The sequence below is a fragment of the Bos mutus genome, chromosome 15 (assembly GCF_027580195.1).
Source record: "Bos mutus isolate GX-2022 chromosome 15, NWIPB_WYAK_1.1, whole genome shotgun sequence".
Lineage (NCBI taxonomy): Eukaryota > Metazoa > Chordata > Mammalia > Artiodactyla > Bovidae > Bos > Bos mutus.
The window spans coordinates 4,599,865-4,620,332 of NC_091631.1; the positions used below are offsets into that span (position 1 = coordinate 4,599,865).

The following is a 20,468-nucleotide window of genomic DNA, read 5'->3' on the forward strand; positions in this document are numbered from 1 at the left end:
GCAGCTCTTCATTGACCTGAGACGTGAATGTCACCTTCCTCTTACAGACGTGGATGTTGCTCGGGATGTCATGTGTCTTATAAAATGCCTCCGGCTGATTGGAGAGTCAGTAACTATGGATATGTCAGTAATGATGGAAATGAGCTGTTACAACCTACAGTCTCCAGAAAAGGCTGCAGAACAGATTCTGGAAGATTTGATCACTATTGATGTGTAAGGAGAATTTAGGGTAAAGTCCATTTCCTAATGGAAATTTAGCAATTCTTAGTGTCAATATCAGGTTTGAATGTAATTCAGATATGTACAAAGTAGTGGCTTAAAGTGAGTTGTCATGATTCTAAGTAGCTGGTTTCAGCTTTTAAACAGAAAATCTAACACATGAATTCAAGTCTGGAAACAAGACTCATGAATTATAGTCTAGCTGTTAACTATGAAGTGAAGTCGCTCAGTCGTGTCTGACTCTTTGCGACCCCATGGACTGTAGCCTGCCAGGCTCCTCTGTCCATGGGATTTTCCAGGCAAGAAAACTGGAGTGGGTTGCCATTTCCTTCTCCAGGGGATCTTCCCAACCCAGGGATCGAACCTGGGTCTCCCGCATTGTAGGCAGATGCTTTTACCATCTGAGCCACCAGGGAACTGAGCTGTAAATTCTAAAATGTAAACATATTTTCCTCTAATACATTTTGTCTGTCATTTCTGGGAAAAAATGAAGGAAAATTTGCTACATGGCATGAAAGTATCTTATATACCAGAGTGATTACTTCACTCCTATATTACATGGCTGGTTTTCCTGTTTCATAGAGCATTTACCTTACAGGGGCGTAAAGAGTCTATCATGTACATTCTCAGAAGTAATGGTTTTCTAACTTCCTTACAGAGACAATGTGATGGAGGATATTTGTAGTAAACTGCAGGAGATTAGGAACCCAATCCATGCCATTGGACTTCTAATACGGGAAATGGATTATGAAACAGAAGTAGAAATGGAAAAGGGATTCAATCCAGGTAAATGACAAAGTAACACATATACCTTTTGATTTAGAGAAAACAGTAATACAGTTAAATTTTTTTAATTATGATTATTTTTTAATTTACAGCTCAGCCTTTGAATATTCGAATGAATCTTTCTCAGCTGTATGGTAGTAGCACGTCAGGGCATATTGTGTGCAGAAGTGTGTGTAAAATTGCCAGCACGCGCTTCCTCATCTGCCGAGACCTTTTGATCTTACAGCAGCTACTAATGAGGCTAGGAGATGCCGTAAGTACTACTTGAGGGAAAGCTTGTCAAATCTGAAACCTGGTCTTGACCTGCAGGCACGCAGCAGAGCATCAGCTCCAAGAGCACAGAGACATGTGTCTTTGTTTACTGCTCTGTCCCACGTGCTTGGCCCTTCGGGGGTGCTCTGTGAATGCACGCTGATTTAAGAATGAGTGAGCCTAAATTGCAGATTAAGAATGTATATGGGGGGAAGAAAAAGATTGTATATGAAGCAGGTTGTTTTACTCTTAACCTTTGTGTATATGATGGTGGGATAATTTTCTAGGACGCTCTCCCAAAATGTAGTATTAGTACAGCTCTGGATGTGATCACAGAGTACCATTTAGGATGGAGGAGAGAGGAAGAAAGAGAAAAAGAACTTCTCTATTTCTCCCGTGCAGGATTTTCCCTAAGCTGTTTTGAAATTGCAGAATTGGTTTTGGGGTCCTCCCAGCTCCATTCTGTACCTCCCTTCCCATCCTCGCCTTTTAGCCACCAGACTTGTGTTGCCAGACTGCTGTCCTTGTCTCTCCCCCTCCTCCCCACCTTGAACGTTTCACATTCCAAAGTTAACCTTTCTGCCCACCGTCAGAAGGCCCATTTATGTCACTCATCTGAGCCTGATAAGGAAGTAATCTGATTAAACTAATTCATATTAATATATAAATAAACAAAGCCCTTTGAAGCTCCTGGGGGTGTTTATACTTAAATCAGAATTCATTAACTCAAGTACATGGCTAATGGCAGAATTTCAGGTAAAAGATAAGGAGAAAACATTCTGGAAGATGATTGGTTTAGGACCACCAAGGAGAAGCAGGACCCTTTCCTGAAAGTTGTCTGTCTGTCTGCCTCACAGCTCATGGGATCTTAGTTACTTGACCAGGGACTGAACCCAGGCTTTGGCAGTGAAAGCCCAAGTCCCAGCCACTGGACCACCATGGAGTTCTCTTTGTGGTTTTGTTTTTTGAGTCTGTGTTGTATTTTAATATTTATTTATCTGGCTGCATCCAGTCATAGCAGGTACCTGTGGGGTCTGTTCCCTGACCAGGGATTGAACCCATGCCCCTAAAGTAGAAGCGTGGAGTCTTAACCACCAGGCCAACAGAGAGTCCCAAAGCGACACACGTTTTTAAGGCTACTGATATTCTTGTCGAGCTTTCCTCTAATGCTCGTATTTATTTTTACCCAAAACCAGAAGATTAAGAAATGTCTTAGATTTCCCTGTTCCTCTTCTTGAGTCCTGAACCTACAAATTTGGTGCAAGTTAAGCAGTCTGTTACTGTTTTCTTTTTGGCCATCAGCTCCTGTGACCTGGTGAGCTGTTTTTTATTATTTTGTACTGTTAAGTGGGTAGATCCTTTTGCTGCCTGCTACCCAAAAATGTAATGGGTGTGTTGCTTTTATGTATGCCCTGTGTAACTGTGTTTGTTATTTTACCGCCACCTGAACCTAAGGGTTATCGTTACTAAATGCTATTTCCTGTCTCACCCACCCACCCATGACATATAGGTAATCTTGGGAGCTGGCCAGCTCTTTCAAGCCCAGCAAGACCTACTGCATCGAACAGCTCCCCTACTCTTATCTTATTACCTCATTAAGTGGGGAAGTCAATGCTTGGCAACTGATGTTCCAGTTGATACATTGTGAGTTTCAGTGTTCTGCTTATTTTAAAAATAAATTGTGAGCTTAATGATTCTTTTCCATTGTCTGATAGAAAAGCAAATTAAATATTATGCTGTAGCATGACATGCCTTTAAAATTCAGAGCTTTCAGATAACTCCATTTTCTAAAGGTTAAAGGCAAGTTATAAGAATGAAAATAATATAAAAAAAAAAGAGTGAAAGCAATAAATATGTGTTATTGTATGTGTGTATGAATAATGGAAAGACAAACCCTGTGGAAAGCGAGAGAAGATGAGGTCAGCGTGCTGTATGACTCGGGGAGCTCCGCCCAGCGCTCTGTGATGGCCTGGGTGGGCGGATGGAGTGGACGCGGGAGGGAGGGGACATCCGTATACCTGTGGCTGATTCACGTTGACGTGTGGCAGAAACCAGCACAATATTGGAAAGCAATTATCCTTCAGTTAAAAATAAATAAATTTTTTTTTTAAGTTGAGGTCACAGAGAAAGTTAGGCCACACACGAAAATATGCTAACTATCAAGAGAAGACTGAGATTCTTTATAACCAAAGTAAGAAAAAAAATTTAATGTGTACCTAAAAGACTGACGTTTCAGTTAGATAAGCCACTTTGTTTTCTGGCAAGGGAAGGCTTTTCAGGGCATGGAGGCCTAAGAAATTTCTGCTCTGGCTTTTCCTTGAAGGATCACTGGGTGATATGATGAAAACAGTCTAAACCATGGGTCATTTTCCAGATATTTTTGTGCTTTCAGTGGAGCTTTCATGTGTAATTTATTAGTGAAATTGACAGTGTTTTAATCGGCTAACTTGTTGAAGTAATGTTGTCATAGGAAAATTTATTGAGCTTTTTTGTTTTTTTCTCCCTTCCTCACAGGGAGTCTAATCTTCAACATTTGTCAGTACTGGAACTGACTGACTCTGGTGCTTTAACGGCAAATAAGTTTGGTAAGGACTGGACTGTGTATGCATTTGATTTTAAGTTTGGCATTTATTCGTGTTCATTAAGGTGGTCTTTTGCCACCTTTGCTTTAGAAAAGGTGCCTCGGCTGTGCTTTCGGTTAGAGAGGGTGTGAGCAAGCTTGTCCTGAGACCTCTCTGGTTGTGACAAGTAGTATCAGATCAGACTTAAATGAAGGGTGTTGCCTGTATATATGCGCACGTGCGTGTTCTCAGTCGTGTCCGACTCTCTGTGACCCCCAGGCTCCTCTGTCCATGGGATTTCCCAGGCAAGAATATTAGAGTAGGTTGTCATTCGCTTCTCCGGGGGATCTTCCCAACCCAGGGACTGAATCCATCTCTCTGGTGTGGGCAGGCAGATTCTCTACCACTGAGCCACCTGGGAAGCCATGTATATGTGTATGTACACACACCCGCATACACACGTGTACAACTGCTCTTCCGTTGAATACTGATACTCCAGTGATTAATCACTTTTTTAATTTACTAAGTTCATATAGCTTTTATAATCTTGTCTTCATCAACAAATATTCAAAAGGAGTCCTCTCGTGCTTGAGAACCATTCTGGAGAATTTATTTGTGTTTTGGTATAAAATTTAGACTCTTAGGACTATGTTTATTGGAAATACTTCAAGAGGAATGGCATGACTGTCATGTTTATTTAGTGGCTTTTTTATTGCATTTATGTAATGCTTCATAGTTTACAGATTGCTTTTATTTATATTGCCATTGATTATACCAGTGATGCATTTTATGTTTTTAAATAATAAATGTTCTCTGTGACAGGTGTGAAATGAATTGGGAGGCTGTCTTAATTGAAAATTGATACTACTGTCACAAGTTGGTGACTGTTAAAACTTTTTATTTTTAAGTATCTAGCCCTCAGACAATTGTGGAATTATTCTTCCAAGAAGTTGCAAGAAAACACATTATATCTCATCTGTTCTCTCAACCAAAGGCACCTCTAAGCCAAACTGGATTGAACTGGCCAGAGATGATCACTGCAGTTACCAATTATTTATTGCAGCTCTTGTATCCTTTCATTTAAAAGCTAATTGAAGGTTTTTTTTTCTATCCAAATAGTCTAAGATTCAGGAATATTCTGCCTGTATAATGAAAAATTTTAATGAGGTTGGATGTTTACCTCCCCCATCCCAATAAGAAATGATAGTTATTTTCAGGTATCCCCCCCCTTTTTTTTTTAATTTGTCTTTTTGCTCAGGGGTTGAGCCAGATTTTATTGGTGCACACACAGTTAATACCTAGATTGCTTTTAAAACACACATTTATCAAATATTTATTGAATGGTTTTGTATTCCAAGCCCTGTGTTAGGTACTGAGTATCCATTGGCATAGTAGGCTTGGGCAATATACTAGCTGAAATTAGAAGTGAGCACCAAGAGGTGAGATACCTGCTCTAGTTCTTTGTTGGTTGCATTCTAATGCAGGTGACTAGGCTCCTAGTCTATAACCTTTCCACTGTGTTTAATATTAAAGTTATATAGTTACGTGGGAAGAACATGTGTTGTACCACCTTTTCTTTACCTTCTTTTTAAAAACTAAGCCATTTCGTGGAGTTTGGGTGCCCAGTGTGTATATTTAAGCTTTACCAAAACAGTAAATACTCTCCTTAACCAATGACTAGGTGGCCTAGCAATCCTGGTTGTCTCTTCCTAGAATGTTTGATGGGAAATTGTCAGTATGTACAATTGCAGGTGAGTACCGTTGAACATTTCAGGACAGTTATTCTTGTAAAGAAGGAGATTTCTAGAACTTTTTTCTTTGTAAATGTTTCCTGCATTTTAATTGGGCTGATAAGACCCACAGTAATTTACACTGGATTACACAGAAACATACACCAGAGAGATTTTCTATACTTCATTCTTGGCAGTGTCATTCCTAACACAGTGTTTTATAAAGTACTTTTTTGTTAATTCTCTCTGTTGGGTTCTCTTTATAGAAAGAAAACGTATCATTGTCTTCATATAAATCCTTCACTGGAATCTAGTCAGTTGAGCCAGTAAATACCAAAAGTTGGAAGATTGCCAAGACGGAAAGTGTGTGTTTGTTTTCATGAGATAGTGTTATTAGAGTCCCGTTTGCTTTCTTAGAGTGTCTAATAACTTATTAATAGTTTAAGAATGGATTAACAGGATTTGGTTTTAACCTCCAGATGCTTTCTGAAAATACAGCTTTTGTGTTGAATGACCACTATCTTCTCTCCCTCTGAAGAACATGGAAATGAATATCTCCTTAAGGGATATTTACCCTCTAATCAGAAACCATCTTTTTTGCCTTTAAGGATTATATTCAGTTGCTGCATCCCTGGTGTCAAGTCAACGTTGGTTCCTGCAGATTTATGCTGGGACGGTGTTACCTGGTTACGGGAGAGGGACAGAAGGTAAACTGCATCTGAAAGATGAGCAAACTTTAGAGCAAGGAGGACACTCAGTTTCCATCTCAGGGAGAGAATTGGAGGCATAGAATCCCCAGATAAGGTTAAAGAAGACTAGCAGCGCCAGCAAGGGGCATGATCTACCCGTGGGGACCGTTTAGCTTCATGTACTTTACAGATTATTTAGGACACAAGAAAATATGAAGAAGAACACTTTAAAACCCTCCTGCCCCTGTGCACTGCTTTTAGGGATACATTTTTGTGACTAAAATATTTGTCAGATACATTGTTTTTATAGCATGTTTTTTTATGCTGTTTTTTTTCCCATTATGGTAGTTTACATTTCTGATTTTTTCCCTGACATCCTGTTATGTAAACTTGCAGACATAAAAGTCCAAAGACTTTCATACTAAACCCCCCACTCAGATTCTACAAAAATTAGCATGATGCTATAGTTGCTGTATCACAGGTATCCATCAAATGTCTTCTTAAAGTTTACTTTGTAATTAGCAACATTTAAGTTAAAAAGTTAGATAAGTTAAAATATTAAATAATGCATCAGAGAGAATTTAGATACAACAAACAATAAATGCAGTCATTTACTTACTTAATAATTACTTACTTAAATAATTTTCATTCTTTTTTTTGGCTTTTCTTGGTACAAGAACTCTTGGCTCATAGTATCTGGAAGTGGAACAATCTATTATAAGTCATTTTATATCCTTCTATTCCTCCAGGCTCTGGAATGTTTCTGCCAGGCAGCATCCGAAGTGGGCAAAGAGGAATTCTTAGATCGCTTGATCCGTTCCGAGGATGGAGAGATTGTGTCCACCCCCCGGCTGCAGTATTATGATAAGGTTCTGGCATGGTTTGGTCCTTCTTATACCACACTGGTTAAAAATGTAATAGGGGCAGGGAGGCAGATAAATGAGAGTTTGGGGTTAACATACACACTTTATATATGAAATAGGTAGACAAGGACCTACTGTATAGCACGAGGAACTATACTCAGTGTCTTTCAGTTTTGACTCCACTGGGTCTTTGTAGCTGCTCATAGGCTTTCTCCAGCTGCAGTGAGCGGTGGCTCCTCTACTTGTGGTGCTCGGACTTCTCACTGCAGTGGCTTCTCTTGCAGAGCACAGGCCGTAGGGGCGCAGGCTCAATGGTTGTGTCTCATGAGCTTAGTTGTATGTGGGATCTTCCTGGGCCAGGGATCGAATCTGTCTTCTGCATTGGCAGGTGGACTCTTAAGCACTGGATCCCCAGGGAAGCCAAAACATGAAATAAAGTAAATTGTATTTCAATTTGAAGTGCTCTAATATTTCTCCCTAGGTTTTGCGTCTGCTGGATGTCGTAGGTTTGCCTGAACTAGTTATTCAGTTGGCCACATCAGCAATAACTGAAGCAGGTGATGACTGGAAAAGTCAGGTGAGGACTAACTGTATTCTGCTTATTACCCTGGAGCTTTATCATGGGTACGGTGTTTTAATTTCTGTTCTTTTTTCCCCTGTATTTGATACTTAGGCCACTTTAAGGACATGCATTTTCAAACATCATTTGGATTTAGGTCACAATAGCCAAGCCTATGAAGCCTTAACCCAAATTCCTGATTCCAGCAGGTAATCAAACCCACAGTCTTAGTTAGAGGAGGCATTTTACCAGCCCTGTGTAATCCACAAGGAAAATGTACACTTGTATCCCTTTCTTTCCTTCTAGGCAGTTGGATTGTCTGCGGCAGCTGGTGGTAGTTCTTTGTGAACGTTCCCAACTTCAGGATCTTGTGGAGTTTCCCTATGTGAATCTGCATAATGAGGTCATCTTATTTATCCACTGATGGCTGGACGCAGTTCTGGTGGTTGTCGTGATGGCTGCTAACGTTGATATCTGACTGCTTCCCCTCCTTTAGGTGGTGGGAATAATTGAATCACGCGCAAGAGCTGTGGACCTTATGACTCACAATTACTATGAGCTTCTGTATGCCTTTCACATCTATCGTCACAATTACCGGAAGGGTGAGCACTTGAAGCGTGTCATCTCTGTGGGAGGCAGCCTCATCAGTGGTTTCATGCATTACAAAAAAATATTATCTGTTTGACTTATGTAATTTTTACCTTATTTTTACCACTGGACAAGTGTTCTCTACAAGCATTTGGGGAATTTATATTTAAGTTCAAGATTTGCTTCACCTCTTTGTAGATTACCTATTAATCTTAAAGATAGACACTTCTCTGCCAGAATTCCCTGGCAGTCCAGTGGTTATTAGGACTCCATGCTTTTACTGCAAAGGGCCTGGGTTCAATCCCTGGTCAGGGAACTAAGATCCCCATAAGCTGGTCGGTGCAGCCAAAAAAGATAGATATTTCTCCCATTTTAGAACATTCCTGAAGCATTTCCATTGAGATGGCGTTCTATGTGTATCTTTCATCTAATTTTAAAAGCAACTTTATTTCACTAAAGGCACCTTGAATTTTTGTGGCTGTTTTTTTTTTGTTTGTTTTGTTTTGTTTGTGGCTGGTTTTTAAGTTCCTGTACAATTTTGCCTTTGGCCTTTCTTTCTGCTCTTTGTTGTTGTTGTTGATTTACTAATTTATTTACTTATCTTTGGCTGTGCCAAGCCTTCGATTTTCTAGTTTCGGTGAGCAGCGGACACGCTCTGACTGCAGTGTTGGGGCTTCTCTTGCTGTGGAGCACGGGCTCCTGGGCACGCGGGCTTCAGCAGTTGTGGCTCCTGGCTCTAGAGCACAGGCTCAGTAGCTGTGGCACACGGGCTTCACATTGCTCCATGGCTTGTGGGATCTTCCCAGACCAGGGATCAAACCTGTGTCTCCTTCATTGGCAGGCAGATTCTCTAGCAATGAGCCACCAGGGAAGCCTTTGGCCTTTCTTTTCTCTTACTTGTGCTGATCCTTTAGAGAGTAAGTTGTGGACATCATGACTCAATGCATAAACACTTCAGATGCATTTCAAGGACATTTTCTTATATAACTGCAAATTGAGAAAATAACTAATTTTGTGAACTAAATGTAGATGTAGTGCTCTTATCCAACGTGCTCTTATCCAACGTGCTCTTATTCATGTTTAAATATTGCCAAACACGGCTAGTACATTTCTCCCATACTGTCCTCACCCCCTGATCTGGGATCACGTCTTGGACTTAATTGGCCTGTTGGTTTAGTCTCCTTTAATCCAGAACATTCTATCAGCCCTACTTTGCCTTTGATGACACTGATATGTTTGAAGAGGATGGGCCAATCATTTTTGTAGAATGTTTCTGAATTTGGATTTATTTGATGACAATGTGATCTTTATCAGGTCAGCTAAAATTAAGGGATTACATGGCTGTTTTAAGATCATATTTTACAAGATAATCATTGTGGTTACCCTTTGGAACCACTAACATTTTTATACTATTTTCACTCAGGAATTTTTTTTTTAGATTTCTTATTGATTTTCATTGGAAAGAATAGATGGAAATAGTCCATAGGCCTATTCTTCATATTCCTAATGGTAAAGGGTGTTTGTGTGTTCTTTGACAAATATAAGAAAGGCAGTGTAGACGATTCAACATCTCTCACTGCTTTCACAATGACAGCATCCATTATGTCCACCCGATTAAGACCAGTTTAGCTGGATTAATGTTCAGATCTTTCTGGAGCAAGGCTGTTTTTCTGACAAAAACGTCTTACATATTCCAGGCACTCAAAAGTATTTGTTGGGATGAAAAAGAGTTTGATTTGGTTTGAAAACTGAAAGAGAATTTTTAAATCTGTTTAGTTTCTGGAGTCCCATGCTGTCTTAGAACAATGATGAGAGTATGATCTTGGGGGTCTTCCGTGGCAATCCAGTGGTTAAGACTCTGAGCTTCCAACACGGGGACACATGTTCAATCCCTGGTTGGAGAGCAAAGATCCAACATGCCATGCGACTCAGCCAGAAAAAAGAAAAAAGAGTTTATGACCTTGAACAGACACTCAGATCCTGGGTGGTGATAGGTGACCACAGAATTGAAACTAGTTCTCCAGCTAGTGTTCTGTGCTACATGTGTATGTAGTATCTAAACTTCAAAAGTAACATTTTAGATGTTTGCAGAATTTTTTTTTTTTCTGCCTTTCTTTGGGATTGTAAAGTACATGTAACATAAACTACTGTCTTAACCGTTTTACATGTTCAGTAGTGCTAAGCACCTTCACATGACTGTAGCCAGTCTCCAGAATTCTTTTCACCTTGCCAAACGGAAACTATACTCCTTAAACACCAACTTCTCATTCCCTCCTCCCCATCTCCTGGCAACCACCATTCCACTCTCTGTCAACAAATTTGGCTGCCAGAATCCTCTAGCATTTGACTTTTCATGACTGGCGTGTTTAACTTAGCATAATGTCTTCAAGGTTCATCCATGTTGTAGCATCCATCAGAGTTTACGATACTCTATGGACGTATTGATAACAACTTTGATGGAACCTTGAATGTTTCCATCTTTTGTTTGTTATGAATAACACCGCAATGAACAGGGATGTACAAATAATTCTTTAAGACTGCTTTCAGTTGGGTTTTTTGGGGGGAGGGAGTGGTTTATACACCCAAAAGTAGAATTGGTGAATTATAAAGTAATTCTGATTTTTTGAAGAACTGTTTTCCTTAGTGGCTATACCAATTTATATTCCCTCCAGCACGACACAAGGGTTCCAGTTTTTCCACATTCTTAGCAACATGTGATTTTTTGTTGTTTTAAGTTAAACTTGATTTTTTTTTTTTTTAATTTTTAACATTTGGTAAGTGTGACAGATTTTATCTGTGTCTCTAAAGAGTCACATTTTTGAAATCCTTATATCTGTTATTGCCTTATAGCTGGCACAGTGATGTTTGAATATGGAATGCGTCTTGGCAGAGAGGTTCGAACCATCCGGGGACTTGAAAAGCAAGGCAACTGTTATCTGGCTGCTATTAATTGCTTACGACTTATTCGCCCAGAATACGCATGGATTGTTCAGCCAGCATCTGGTGCAGTGGTATGAAAACTTTGTATCCTGGAATTTGGGGATTATTTAACTTATTTTGTTTGGTCCTTTAAAAATACCTCATTTTGCTTCATTTCATTTAAAACTTCCACTGGGATATTTGTGAAATTAATCTGTTTTTGCAGTGATTCATTTGTTTTATGTTACTACCCTCTTTGGTTTCCAAGTTCAGAATTACTGTAGGAATAAGTATTGTTGTTTAGTTGCTAAGTCATGTCGGACTCTTTGTGATCCCATGGACTGCGGAATGCCAGGCTTCCCTGTCCTTTACTATCTCCCAGAGCTTGCTCAAACTCATGTCCATCGCATCAGTGATGTCATCCAATCATCTCATCCTCTGTCATCCCCTTCTCCTCCCACCTTCAATCTTTCCCAGCATCAGTGAGTCAGCTCTTTATATCAGGTGGCCAAAGTATTGGAGCTTCAACTTCAGCATCAGTCCTTCCAATGAATATTCAGGGTTGATTTCCTTTAGGATCGACTGGTTTGATCTCCTTGCAGTCCAAGGGACTCTCGAGAGTCTTCTCCAGCACCACAGTTCAAAATCATCAGTTCTCTGAATAAGTATTACAGAGTGGTTTTGGAATTAGACAGCCTAACTTCAGGCAAATTACTGTATCTTTTATTGTCCAGTTAGCCTCTTGCATAAAATAGGAATGATGATGATAATAATATCTACCTTCTAGGATTATGTGGGTATTAAATGAGATAACCCATCTAAGATTGCATAGAATAGTGACAGTGCCTGGCCTGCAGAAAGTGCTCAGTAAGTGCTAGCTGTTTTTATCTCATTCATTTTTGTTAATTTAATGTATTGCTACTGTTCTAAAGGAGGTGAACCTTGAGTTTTTCTTATCATGCTGATGGGGTACTCCAGTTACTTCTATAGTTCCTGCATATACTGTTCTATTTTCCAGGGTTATGAATGGAGAATGTAATTTTGTAAACCAAGGGAAGTCAGGTGGTTTATATGGACATCAAATCAGTGTCTTTGGACTCAGTAAAATTTCAGCTAAGTGAGCCGAGTTTCTTTGTCTAGTAGTCACAGTAACTTTGTGAGAAGAGCTGTGCTAGTTGAAATAGATGTAATTTACGCTGAGAGAATTTAAGCATGAAAGCCCTGGATCATAGTTAATGATATTAAAATAAAATACTGATTTTTCATAGTTAAACCTCTTGTCTTTTCAGTATGATCGCCCTGGAGCATCCCCTAAGAGGAATCATGATGGAGAGTGCACAGCTGCCCCCAGTGAGTTGGGGAGCTCAGGCCGACTTGCGCTGACTGCCACGTGTTACACTAGTTGTGTTTATATTTACGTGTTTTTTTATAGTGCTTATTATAGTATAAACACTCATGTTGTATTACATTGTATATGTATGGTAGTTACTTTGTTAAAATATAGTAAAGTTTCTTATCAGTATTCTGTCTGGTTGCCCTTTGAAAACTTTGTGTGCCTGAAAATCCTTAAAAAAGGGTGTGTGTATGTTTGCTGCTTGTTGTGTTCGAGTCAGCTTAAGCTGCATACTTTTTTTTTTTTTTTTTTTTGGCAACTCCACCGGGACACGAGCTGCATACTTTTTTAAATTGGGTTCCTTTAGTGTCTCTATAGAAGCATGATTTCCCTTCTCTTTTTTTCCTTTTTTCGCCTCGAGGCAAGTAGTCTCTGAGTTTTCCGACCAGGGGTTGAACCCCCAGCCCCTGCAGTGGGAGCGCAGAGTCTTGGCCCATGATTTCCTTCCTTAAAGAGCCTGGGCTCTAGAGTTGGACACACTTGGTTTTAATTCTGCCTCTCACTTTGGGCATGTTCCTTACCGATAAAGATGACAGTATTTCACAGTTGTAAGAGTTAATTCCTTGCAAGCGCCTCCTTGAAGCTGTTATTAGAGTACTTTCACTTGACTCGGCTCTAGAGTGAAGCAGGGTCGTTTGTTTTATTGAACCCCTTGTTTTCACCCCATCTTCTTAACATTCAACTGACACTGACTTAGTGTTTAGTGGAAACTGACGGCTTGCGTTTGTCTGACAGGCACTTCCTTTGTGCTCTGGGAATTGACAGTGTTTTCCTTTGGCTTATAGCGAATAGACAGATTGAAATCCTGGAACTGGAAGATCTGGAGAAGGAGTGCTCCTTGGCCCGCATTCGCCTCACCCTGGCTCAGCATGACCCCTCGGCAGCCGCCGTCGCAGGTGGGCATTCAGCACCAACAGCACATTTTAGGACCAGGCAGCAGACGTAGCGTGCCACGTGGGTGTGGAGCGTGTCGTTGTTATTCTGGGCATTCACCAAGGACGTGGTCTTTGGGTTCAGTTCATTGGCATGTCCCAGTGGTTGCACTAAATAGCTCTTCTCCACTTCTGCAGGAAGTTCATCCGCAGAGGAGATGGTCACTCTCTTGGTTCAGGCTGGCCTTTTTGACACTGCCATATCACTGTGTCAGACTTTCAAGCTTCCCTTAACGCCAGTCTTTGAAGGACTTGCTTTCAAGTATGTATAAAATTGCTTTTCTGTAGTCTTAATTTTCTAACATAGTCTTATCTTCTAGTCTTAAATTTCTAAAATATTCTTAATTTTCTATTTACTTCACTGTTGCTTAGTATGAAGCAGTTATCACACAAGCCAGTATCTTACAAGCCAACTTTAAATAAGTTTTTATGTAGTCTGAATTTTTTTTTTTTTTTTTGGTAGTTGACTGTGAGGTTTTTGTGTGGGGGCGGGGAATTAATCTTGGTTTATAGCGTCTTTTGAGAAATCAGATCTGGCATTGCCAAGCCCGCATGCCCGCATGACAGTAGGTAACCTGTGTGCCCATTTAGACAAGACGTGTGTTCTCTTCAGTCCTTTAGGGCATCTCTTGGCCCACACACTGTTTAAAAGCGCTTCTTACTGATGTTACGTCACACCTAAATATTGGTCAAGTTGTTTGTGGGTTAGAAATAAACTTTCAGAATTATTCATCAGTTTTCTCTTGTAAGTAAATGATCTCTTGTAAGTAAATGATCTCTTAACACTTCTTAATGGCCTTATGGGTCATCCAGTTACTTGACTGTGAGGAGAGGGAAAGCCAATATCCCAGCAGGGAATTCAGTAATAGATTGGAGCTAAAGTTGTCATCTTATCTTCAGGTTTAGTAGCAACATAATGTGCATTTCAGCAAATTGACTTACTGTGTGTGGAACCATTCTCCTTTCAGATGCATCAAATTGCAGTTTGGAGGAGAAGCAGTTCAAGCAGAAGCCTGGGCCTGGCTAGCAGCCAACCAGCTTTCGTCAGTCATCACCACTAAGGAGTCTAGGTACCGCCCCAGACTCCAGCCAGCCCTGCAAGGGCGTACCCTCCACATCTGGCCCCAGTGCACCCAATAAGTGGCTACCTGAATGTATTCCATTGTCTTCAGATCCTTCTCTAACAACCCTCAGTACACTTCCCTTCCCTGAGTTGCATTTATAATTTGTATTATGCAGCTTAGCACTTTAGAATTATAGCATTTTACAGTGATGAAGTCCTTTTTTAGAATTATAGCATTTTACAGTGATGAAGTCCTTTGACATTATTTTTCAGCCCCTAAATTCATACCAGAATTACTATCAAGATACAGATTACAAAACATCACTCTAATCTTCTAAATCAGAACTTCTACATGATTCTAATGCTTGGTCAGGTTTGGAAACAGGAGTCTGAGCCAATTTCATTATTTTAGAAATCTGGAACACATAAGTAAACTAAATTGTTGAGTTCATATGCGGTTGTTGGGAAATTCTAGTGCCGCCTCTAAGTCACCTTGGCCCTAATAGCGTCAGTTATCATTTAGCTGTATTGTCGATTCGTTATGTCTAAAGATTGTTTTCCTTGTAAATACATGTTTTGAATGGTACTGTAATTATCTATTAAGAATCTGGAACTCATAAGTCCTCTTTTTTCATCAAGTGCTACAGATGAAGCGTGGCGGCTACTATCAGCTTACCTGGAAAGGTACAAAGTCCAGAATAACTTATATCACCACTGTGTAATCAACAAGCTCTTATCTCATGGAGTTCCTCTGCCTAACTGGCTAATAAACAGTTACAAGGTAAGTGGCACCTTAGCTTGTAGAGAGTAGGAACCTGGTCTTTATCATCCTGAATAACTTTATGAGATGATTAAAAAGAAAAAGATAATTTATGGAAATATAAAAACAGTTTCTTCCATCCCTATGAAGTACTGGGTGTGAGATTTAAAGTTCACTCGGTTGGTGACTAAGTTAATATGTGCTGGTGTGCCCAATGAACAATGAGTATTTTAGAACAAAGAGTTTATGTGGGACATTGCATTTACTATTCATTACTCAAGAAATCACAGGAGTGGCTGGAATAGTTTTCAAATACTGCAACAGTGTTTCTTTCAGGTTTTGTCAAAATTGGGTTCTTGGGCCACCTGCATTAAATTATTTGGGTGGTGGGCTTCTTTGAAATATCTGATTCTTGGGTTCCATCCAAGACTTCCAGAATCAAATTGCCTGGAGTTAAGATCCAGGATACGCATTTTTAACAAGGTCCTAATTTGATTTGATGTTTGCCTAAAGTTGAGGACTACTGTTTCTGAAATACATTGGGAAGAATAGGAAAAAAGAATACAAAGCTTAAAATCAAGAAAGTTAGTCTGTTTTCTTAAGTTAGAAAGTAGAGAAGGCAGCTAAGTTGGTAACGGTTAAGATTGTGATCAAATCAGAATATAGAAAGCATAGTTGGGGTAATTAGGAGAACCTTCCTAACTGAAGCTGTATTCATTTCTCTTTCACCCTGAGTTCAACACAAATATAATTCAAGCATTGAAAGTTGGTGATTCTTCGTGTATTTCTTAGAATTAATGTGACTATATTGTCTCTGGTACTCAGCATTTCTGGGAAGTTTTGTTGACTTTTACTGCTGTCAAAACAAAGTAGGAAAGAATGAAAATGTGTCTTAGGTCAAAAAACAGGTGAGGAAGGCCACTTAATAGAAAGGGCCTCGCAAGGTGCCCGGAGGCAACTAGGCTTTTGAAAATCCAACCCTCATCCCAAGATAAGCAAACCATGATGTTGGTCTATTTATAAAGAAAAGTATCAATGCCAGGGAATTGGACACTCAACAGTCTTTGGATAGTGCCCGGATTAGATGGAAACAGGTAAATGTTTTTGACCACTGACGTTTTACAGAAAGTTGATGCAGCTGAGTTGCTCCGTCTGTACTTAAACTATGACCTTTTAGAAGAAGCTGTGGAGTTGGTTTCAGAATATGTGGACGCTGTACTGGGAAAAGGACATCAGTACTTTGGAATTGAGGTAGGCTTGTCTCCACATTTCCTTTAATTCTGTGTTATCACACTTGCTTTTTCCAAAGGTTTTTCCAGATAACTTGAATTAAAATTTCAGACTGGAAACAGTATCATTTATTAACAATTTAGAGAAAAGTTTTGTTGAGTGTGTTTATCCTTAATTGTCCTTCAGTTCAGTTCAGTTCAATCGCTCAGTTGTGTCCGACTCTTTGCAACTCCATAAATCGCAGCACGCCAGGCCTCCCTGTCCATCACCAACTCCCAGAGTTCACTCAGACTCACGTCCATCGAGTCAGTGATGCCATCCAGCCATCTCATCCTCTGTCATCCTCTTGCCCCCAATCCTTCCCAGCATCAGAGTCTTTTCCAGTGAGTCAACTCTTCGCATGAGGTGGCCAAAGTACTGGAATTTCAGCTTTAGCATCAGTCCTTCCAAAGAAATCTCAGGGCTAATCTCCTTCAGAATGGACTGGTTGGATCTCCTTGCAGTCCAAGGGACTCTCAAGAGTCTTCTCCAACACCACAGTTCAAAAGCATCAATTCTTCGGCGCTCAGCTTTCTTCACAGTCCAACTCTCACATCCATACATGACCACTGGAAAAACCATAGCCTTGACTAGACGGACCTTTGTTGGCAGAGTAATGTCTCTGCTTTTGAATATGCTATCTAGGTTGGTCATAACTTTTCTTCCAAGGAGTAAGCATCTTTTAATTTCATGGCTGCAGTCACCATCTGCAGTGATTTTGGAGCCCAAAAAATAAAGTCTGACACTGTTTCCACTGTTTCCCCATCTATTTCCCATGAAGTGATGGGACCAGATGCCGTGATCTTAGTCTTCTGAATGTTGAGCTATAAGCCAACTTTTTCACTCTCCACTTTCACTTTCATCAAGAGGCTTTTGAGTTCCTCTTCACTTTCTGCCATAAGGGTGGTGTCATCTGCATATCTGAGGTTATTGATATTTCTCCCGGCAATCTTGATTCCAGCTTGTGCTTCTTCCAGCCCAGCGTTTCTCATGATTTACTCTGCATATAAGTTAAATAAGCAGGGTGACAATATACAGCCTTGACGTACTCCTTTTCCTATTTGGAACCAGTCTGTTGTTCCATGTCCAGTTCTAACTGTTGCTTCCTGACCTGCATATAGGTCTCTCAAGAGGCAGATCAGGTGGTCTGGTATTCCCATCTCTTTCAGAATTTTCCACAGTTTATTGTGATCCACACAGTCAAAGGCTTTGGCATAGTCAATAAAGCAGAAATAGATAATTGGCCTTAGGCCTGCTTTAAGATAAAAGATGACATGAATTTAAAAATACGCATTTGATTTAACTAAGAAAAGCACTAGTTCCCCAGTTGAAAAGAGTTGGGGGAGGAGGGGTCCAGTCATGTGCCTATGTGCACACGTGTGTGTGTGTATGGATGCACTTGCATGCATACACACACAATCCCTTGCTGTGAAAAGAAAAAGTGTTTCATGTTATTGAATCCTATGGAAGTAACTGCCCAGAAGAAAGGGTCCACTTTTCAGATTTTCTTCAAACGATCCATATTTTTCCTTTCAGTTCCCACTGTCCGCCACGGCTCCAATGGTGTGGCTCCCATACTCCTCCATTGATCAGCTTCTCCAGGCTCTGGGAGAGAACACTGCCAACAGTCACAACATCGCAGTGAGTAAACCCTCTCCTGAGGCACCTTAGATTCCATAAGTCCTTGCACTAGCAGTTGCAAAGCCTGCTCTTTTGGTTCTCAGGGATTAAGAGAGGGGCCGAAGCCATGCATTGCCCTTCACGTGTTGCCCATTCCTTCTGTGAAAAACTGAAAGGGAAGTCGCTCAGTCATGTCTGACTCTTTGCGACCCCATGGGCTGTAGCCTTCCAGGCTCCTCCATCCATGGGATTTTCCAGGCAAGAATACTGGAGTGGGTTGCCATTTCCTTCTCCAGGGGATCTTCCCAACCCAGGGATTGAACCTGGGTCTCCCAAATTGCAGGCAGACTCTCCACCATCTGAGCCACCAGGGAATTCTACCCCTTTACGAAATGATTAGTTAAATCACATATAAGCTTTCTGGTCCTGGGACAAGAGCTAATGAAGCTTTTATTAAAAATACTGGTATGATTTGCATATTTAGAAATTCATTAATAAAACAAGTTTGGAGTATTGTATATAATAGAAAAGTCCAGTTTTAGCAGTGGAGCCACAGAGCAGACTCCTATACTGAACGGTGATTAAATGAAGCACAGTGGCTAACAGCTTCATCAGGGGACATCTGGTTGGTGACATCAAAGTGATAACTTTAGTCTTTTTCAGTCCTTGACCTATCTCTAACAATTCCCTTCGTTTCTCCTACAGCTGTCCCAGAAAATACTTGACAAATTGGAGGACTACCAGCAAAAAGTTGATAAGGCAACACGGGATTTGTTGTATCGTCGGAACTTGTGACCTGGACGGTTGCCCAGGCTTTGTGACCGCTTGGTGCCTCTTCGGGCTTGAGACTTTACCCTACAGGAAACCTGGACTCCGGGCCGGCCTTTACACCTATAAATGACGTGTACAGCGTCCGGTCTGCATTCTGCACGAGAGAGAAGGGTGGATGAGTCACAGGACCTGTGCTTGCTGGTGGTGCTAACACACAGATTTCTGGGTTTCAACCTTGGTCTCAGACAGCTGCTTTTTTATATGATTCACAAGCTTTTTTAGAGTTTATATTTTTTTAAACTACCGAAGACATTCTTTATCTGCAAATTAAACCCCACCTTCACTTTGCAAAATAGCTGAGGGTTGTTGGTTTGTTGTAGCTGACCACCAAAAGCAGTCAGTGCAAATCCTTGCATTCTTCCCTATCGCTTTTTGTATTTCAATGGAATTATTTTGGTCCAGAATTGACATGTATTTTCTGTATTGCAGACAGAGGCTAATGATTTTGCGTACTTTTTTCATTATTTATTGTGGAATTTTTTTTTTTATGATCTTCAATAAAGTAGTAAATAATTTTCCTAGATTAACCCTAACATGATGACCAGCTGTTAAGGAAGATATCTTGAATCTGATTCTGAGGCTAAAGTGGAATAAACTCTTAGCTAAGAAAAAATAGAAAATGTATCATCTATAAAAATAATATTTTCCAGGTAAATTCCATTAACTGCTATGATTTATGATAATCAAGCCGGACTTGATCATACAAGTAGTCTAATAATGTATTGGACCAAAATACAAACTCTCCTGGTCAGATTTAGAGGCATTCATGGCCACAGATTTGGGGAAACATGAAAAAATAAACTCTTGAATTTTATTCTGTATATTAAAATTTATCTTTTAAGGAAACTATCTGTATAGTACTTGGCTTGTATGCCCTTTGACCTTCCTTGAGTTTTTCATAAGCATTTAATTTTTATACTGTCAAAATCCTATTTACATTATATATTTTAAATAACAATGTGAGTTTCCCGGTGGTACTGTTATTGTAGATATTGCGGTATATGGTTCTTTTTTCACTTCATCTCTACCATGATTACTGTGAAGTGTTTGATGCAGTTACAGGCAGCACGCGGCCTTGCCCTCCCAACTCCACAAACATGTGACTTCCAGTTGTAGCACAGAATATATTTTGACCTGTATATACATATATAACCAAGAGAAAGCTTTCTCACTTATATTTTCATGAGTGACTAATGGATGATAACCTGCAGTCTGAAAACTATCAAACCCTGTTGTAGCCATTTCTGGAGGAGAAGTAGCTCAAGACTGGCCCTGTTCCAGAAGGCTCCTCATTTGCATAGAAGAGCAAAGCAGTGGTTTCCATGGTAGCAGTTCATAAGACACTGACCAGCTCTTCTGTCCGTTTTCTTCCACCTTCCTCACTTTGATTTCCAACCGGAGCAGAGAGAAGGTGCGCACATTCTTTCACTTCAC

General features: G+C 40.2%; 1 protein-coding gene and 1 non-coding gene across 2 annotated transcripts in view; one reads left to right on the forward strand and one right to left on the reverse strand.

The window, feature by feature from the left end:
• NUP160 (nucleoporin 160) overlaps window positions 1–19,992 on the forward strand; it is a 43,639-nt gene extending 23,647 nt beyond the window's left edge. The window contains exons 15-36 of the mRNA XM_005909819.3: window positions 48–213; window positions 878–1,005; window positions 1,098–1,258; window positions 2,768–2,901; window positions 3,772–3,842; window positions 4,727–4,886; window positions 5,500–5,569; window positions 6,157–6,255; window positions 6,987–7,106; window positions 7,582–7,677; window positions 7,774–7,868; window positions 7,966–8,062; window positions 8,156–8,261; window positions 11,098–11,258; window positions 12,456–12,516; window positions 13,345–13,455; window positions 13,630–13,753; window positions 14,460–14,561; window positions 15,194–15,335; window positions 16,440–16,565; window positions 18,120–18,224; window positions 18,909–19,992. Coding sequence (XP_005909881.2) covers window positions 48–213; window positions 878–1,005; window positions 1,098–1,258; window positions 2,768–2,901; window positions 3,772–3,842; window positions 4,727–4,886; window positions 5,500–5,569; window positions 6,157–6,255; window positions 6,987–7,106; window positions 7,582–7,677; window positions 7,774–7,868; window positions 7,966–8,062; window positions 8,156–8,261; window positions 11,098–11,258; window positions 12,456–12,516; window positions 13,345–13,455; window positions 13,630–13,753; window positions 14,460–14,561; window positions 15,194–15,335; window positions 16,440–16,565; window positions 18,120–18,224; window positions 18,909–18,998 — 2,525 coding nt within the window. The 3' untranslated portion in view covers window positions 18,999–19,992. The remainder of the gene's footprint in view (window positions 1–47; window positions 214–877; window positions 1,006–1,097; window positions 1,259–2,767; window positions 2,902–3,771; window positions 3,843–4,726; window positions 4,887–5,499; window positions 5,570–6,156; window positions 6,256–6,986; window positions 7,107–7,581; window positions 7,678–7,773; window positions 7,869–7,965; window positions 8,063–8,155; window positions 8,262–11,097; window positions 11,259–12,455; window positions 12,517–13,344; window positions 13,456–13,629; window positions 13,754–14,459; window positions 14,562–15,193; window positions 15,336–16,439; window positions 16,566–18,119; window positions 18,225–18,908) is intronic.
• Window positions 563–635, reverse strand: TRNAC-ACA (transfer RNA cysteine (anticodon ACA)). Its single transcript has one exon. It is a non-coding gene; the product is annotated as a tRNA-Cys (tRNA).
• Window positions 19,993–20,468: the final 476 nt, after the last annotated feature.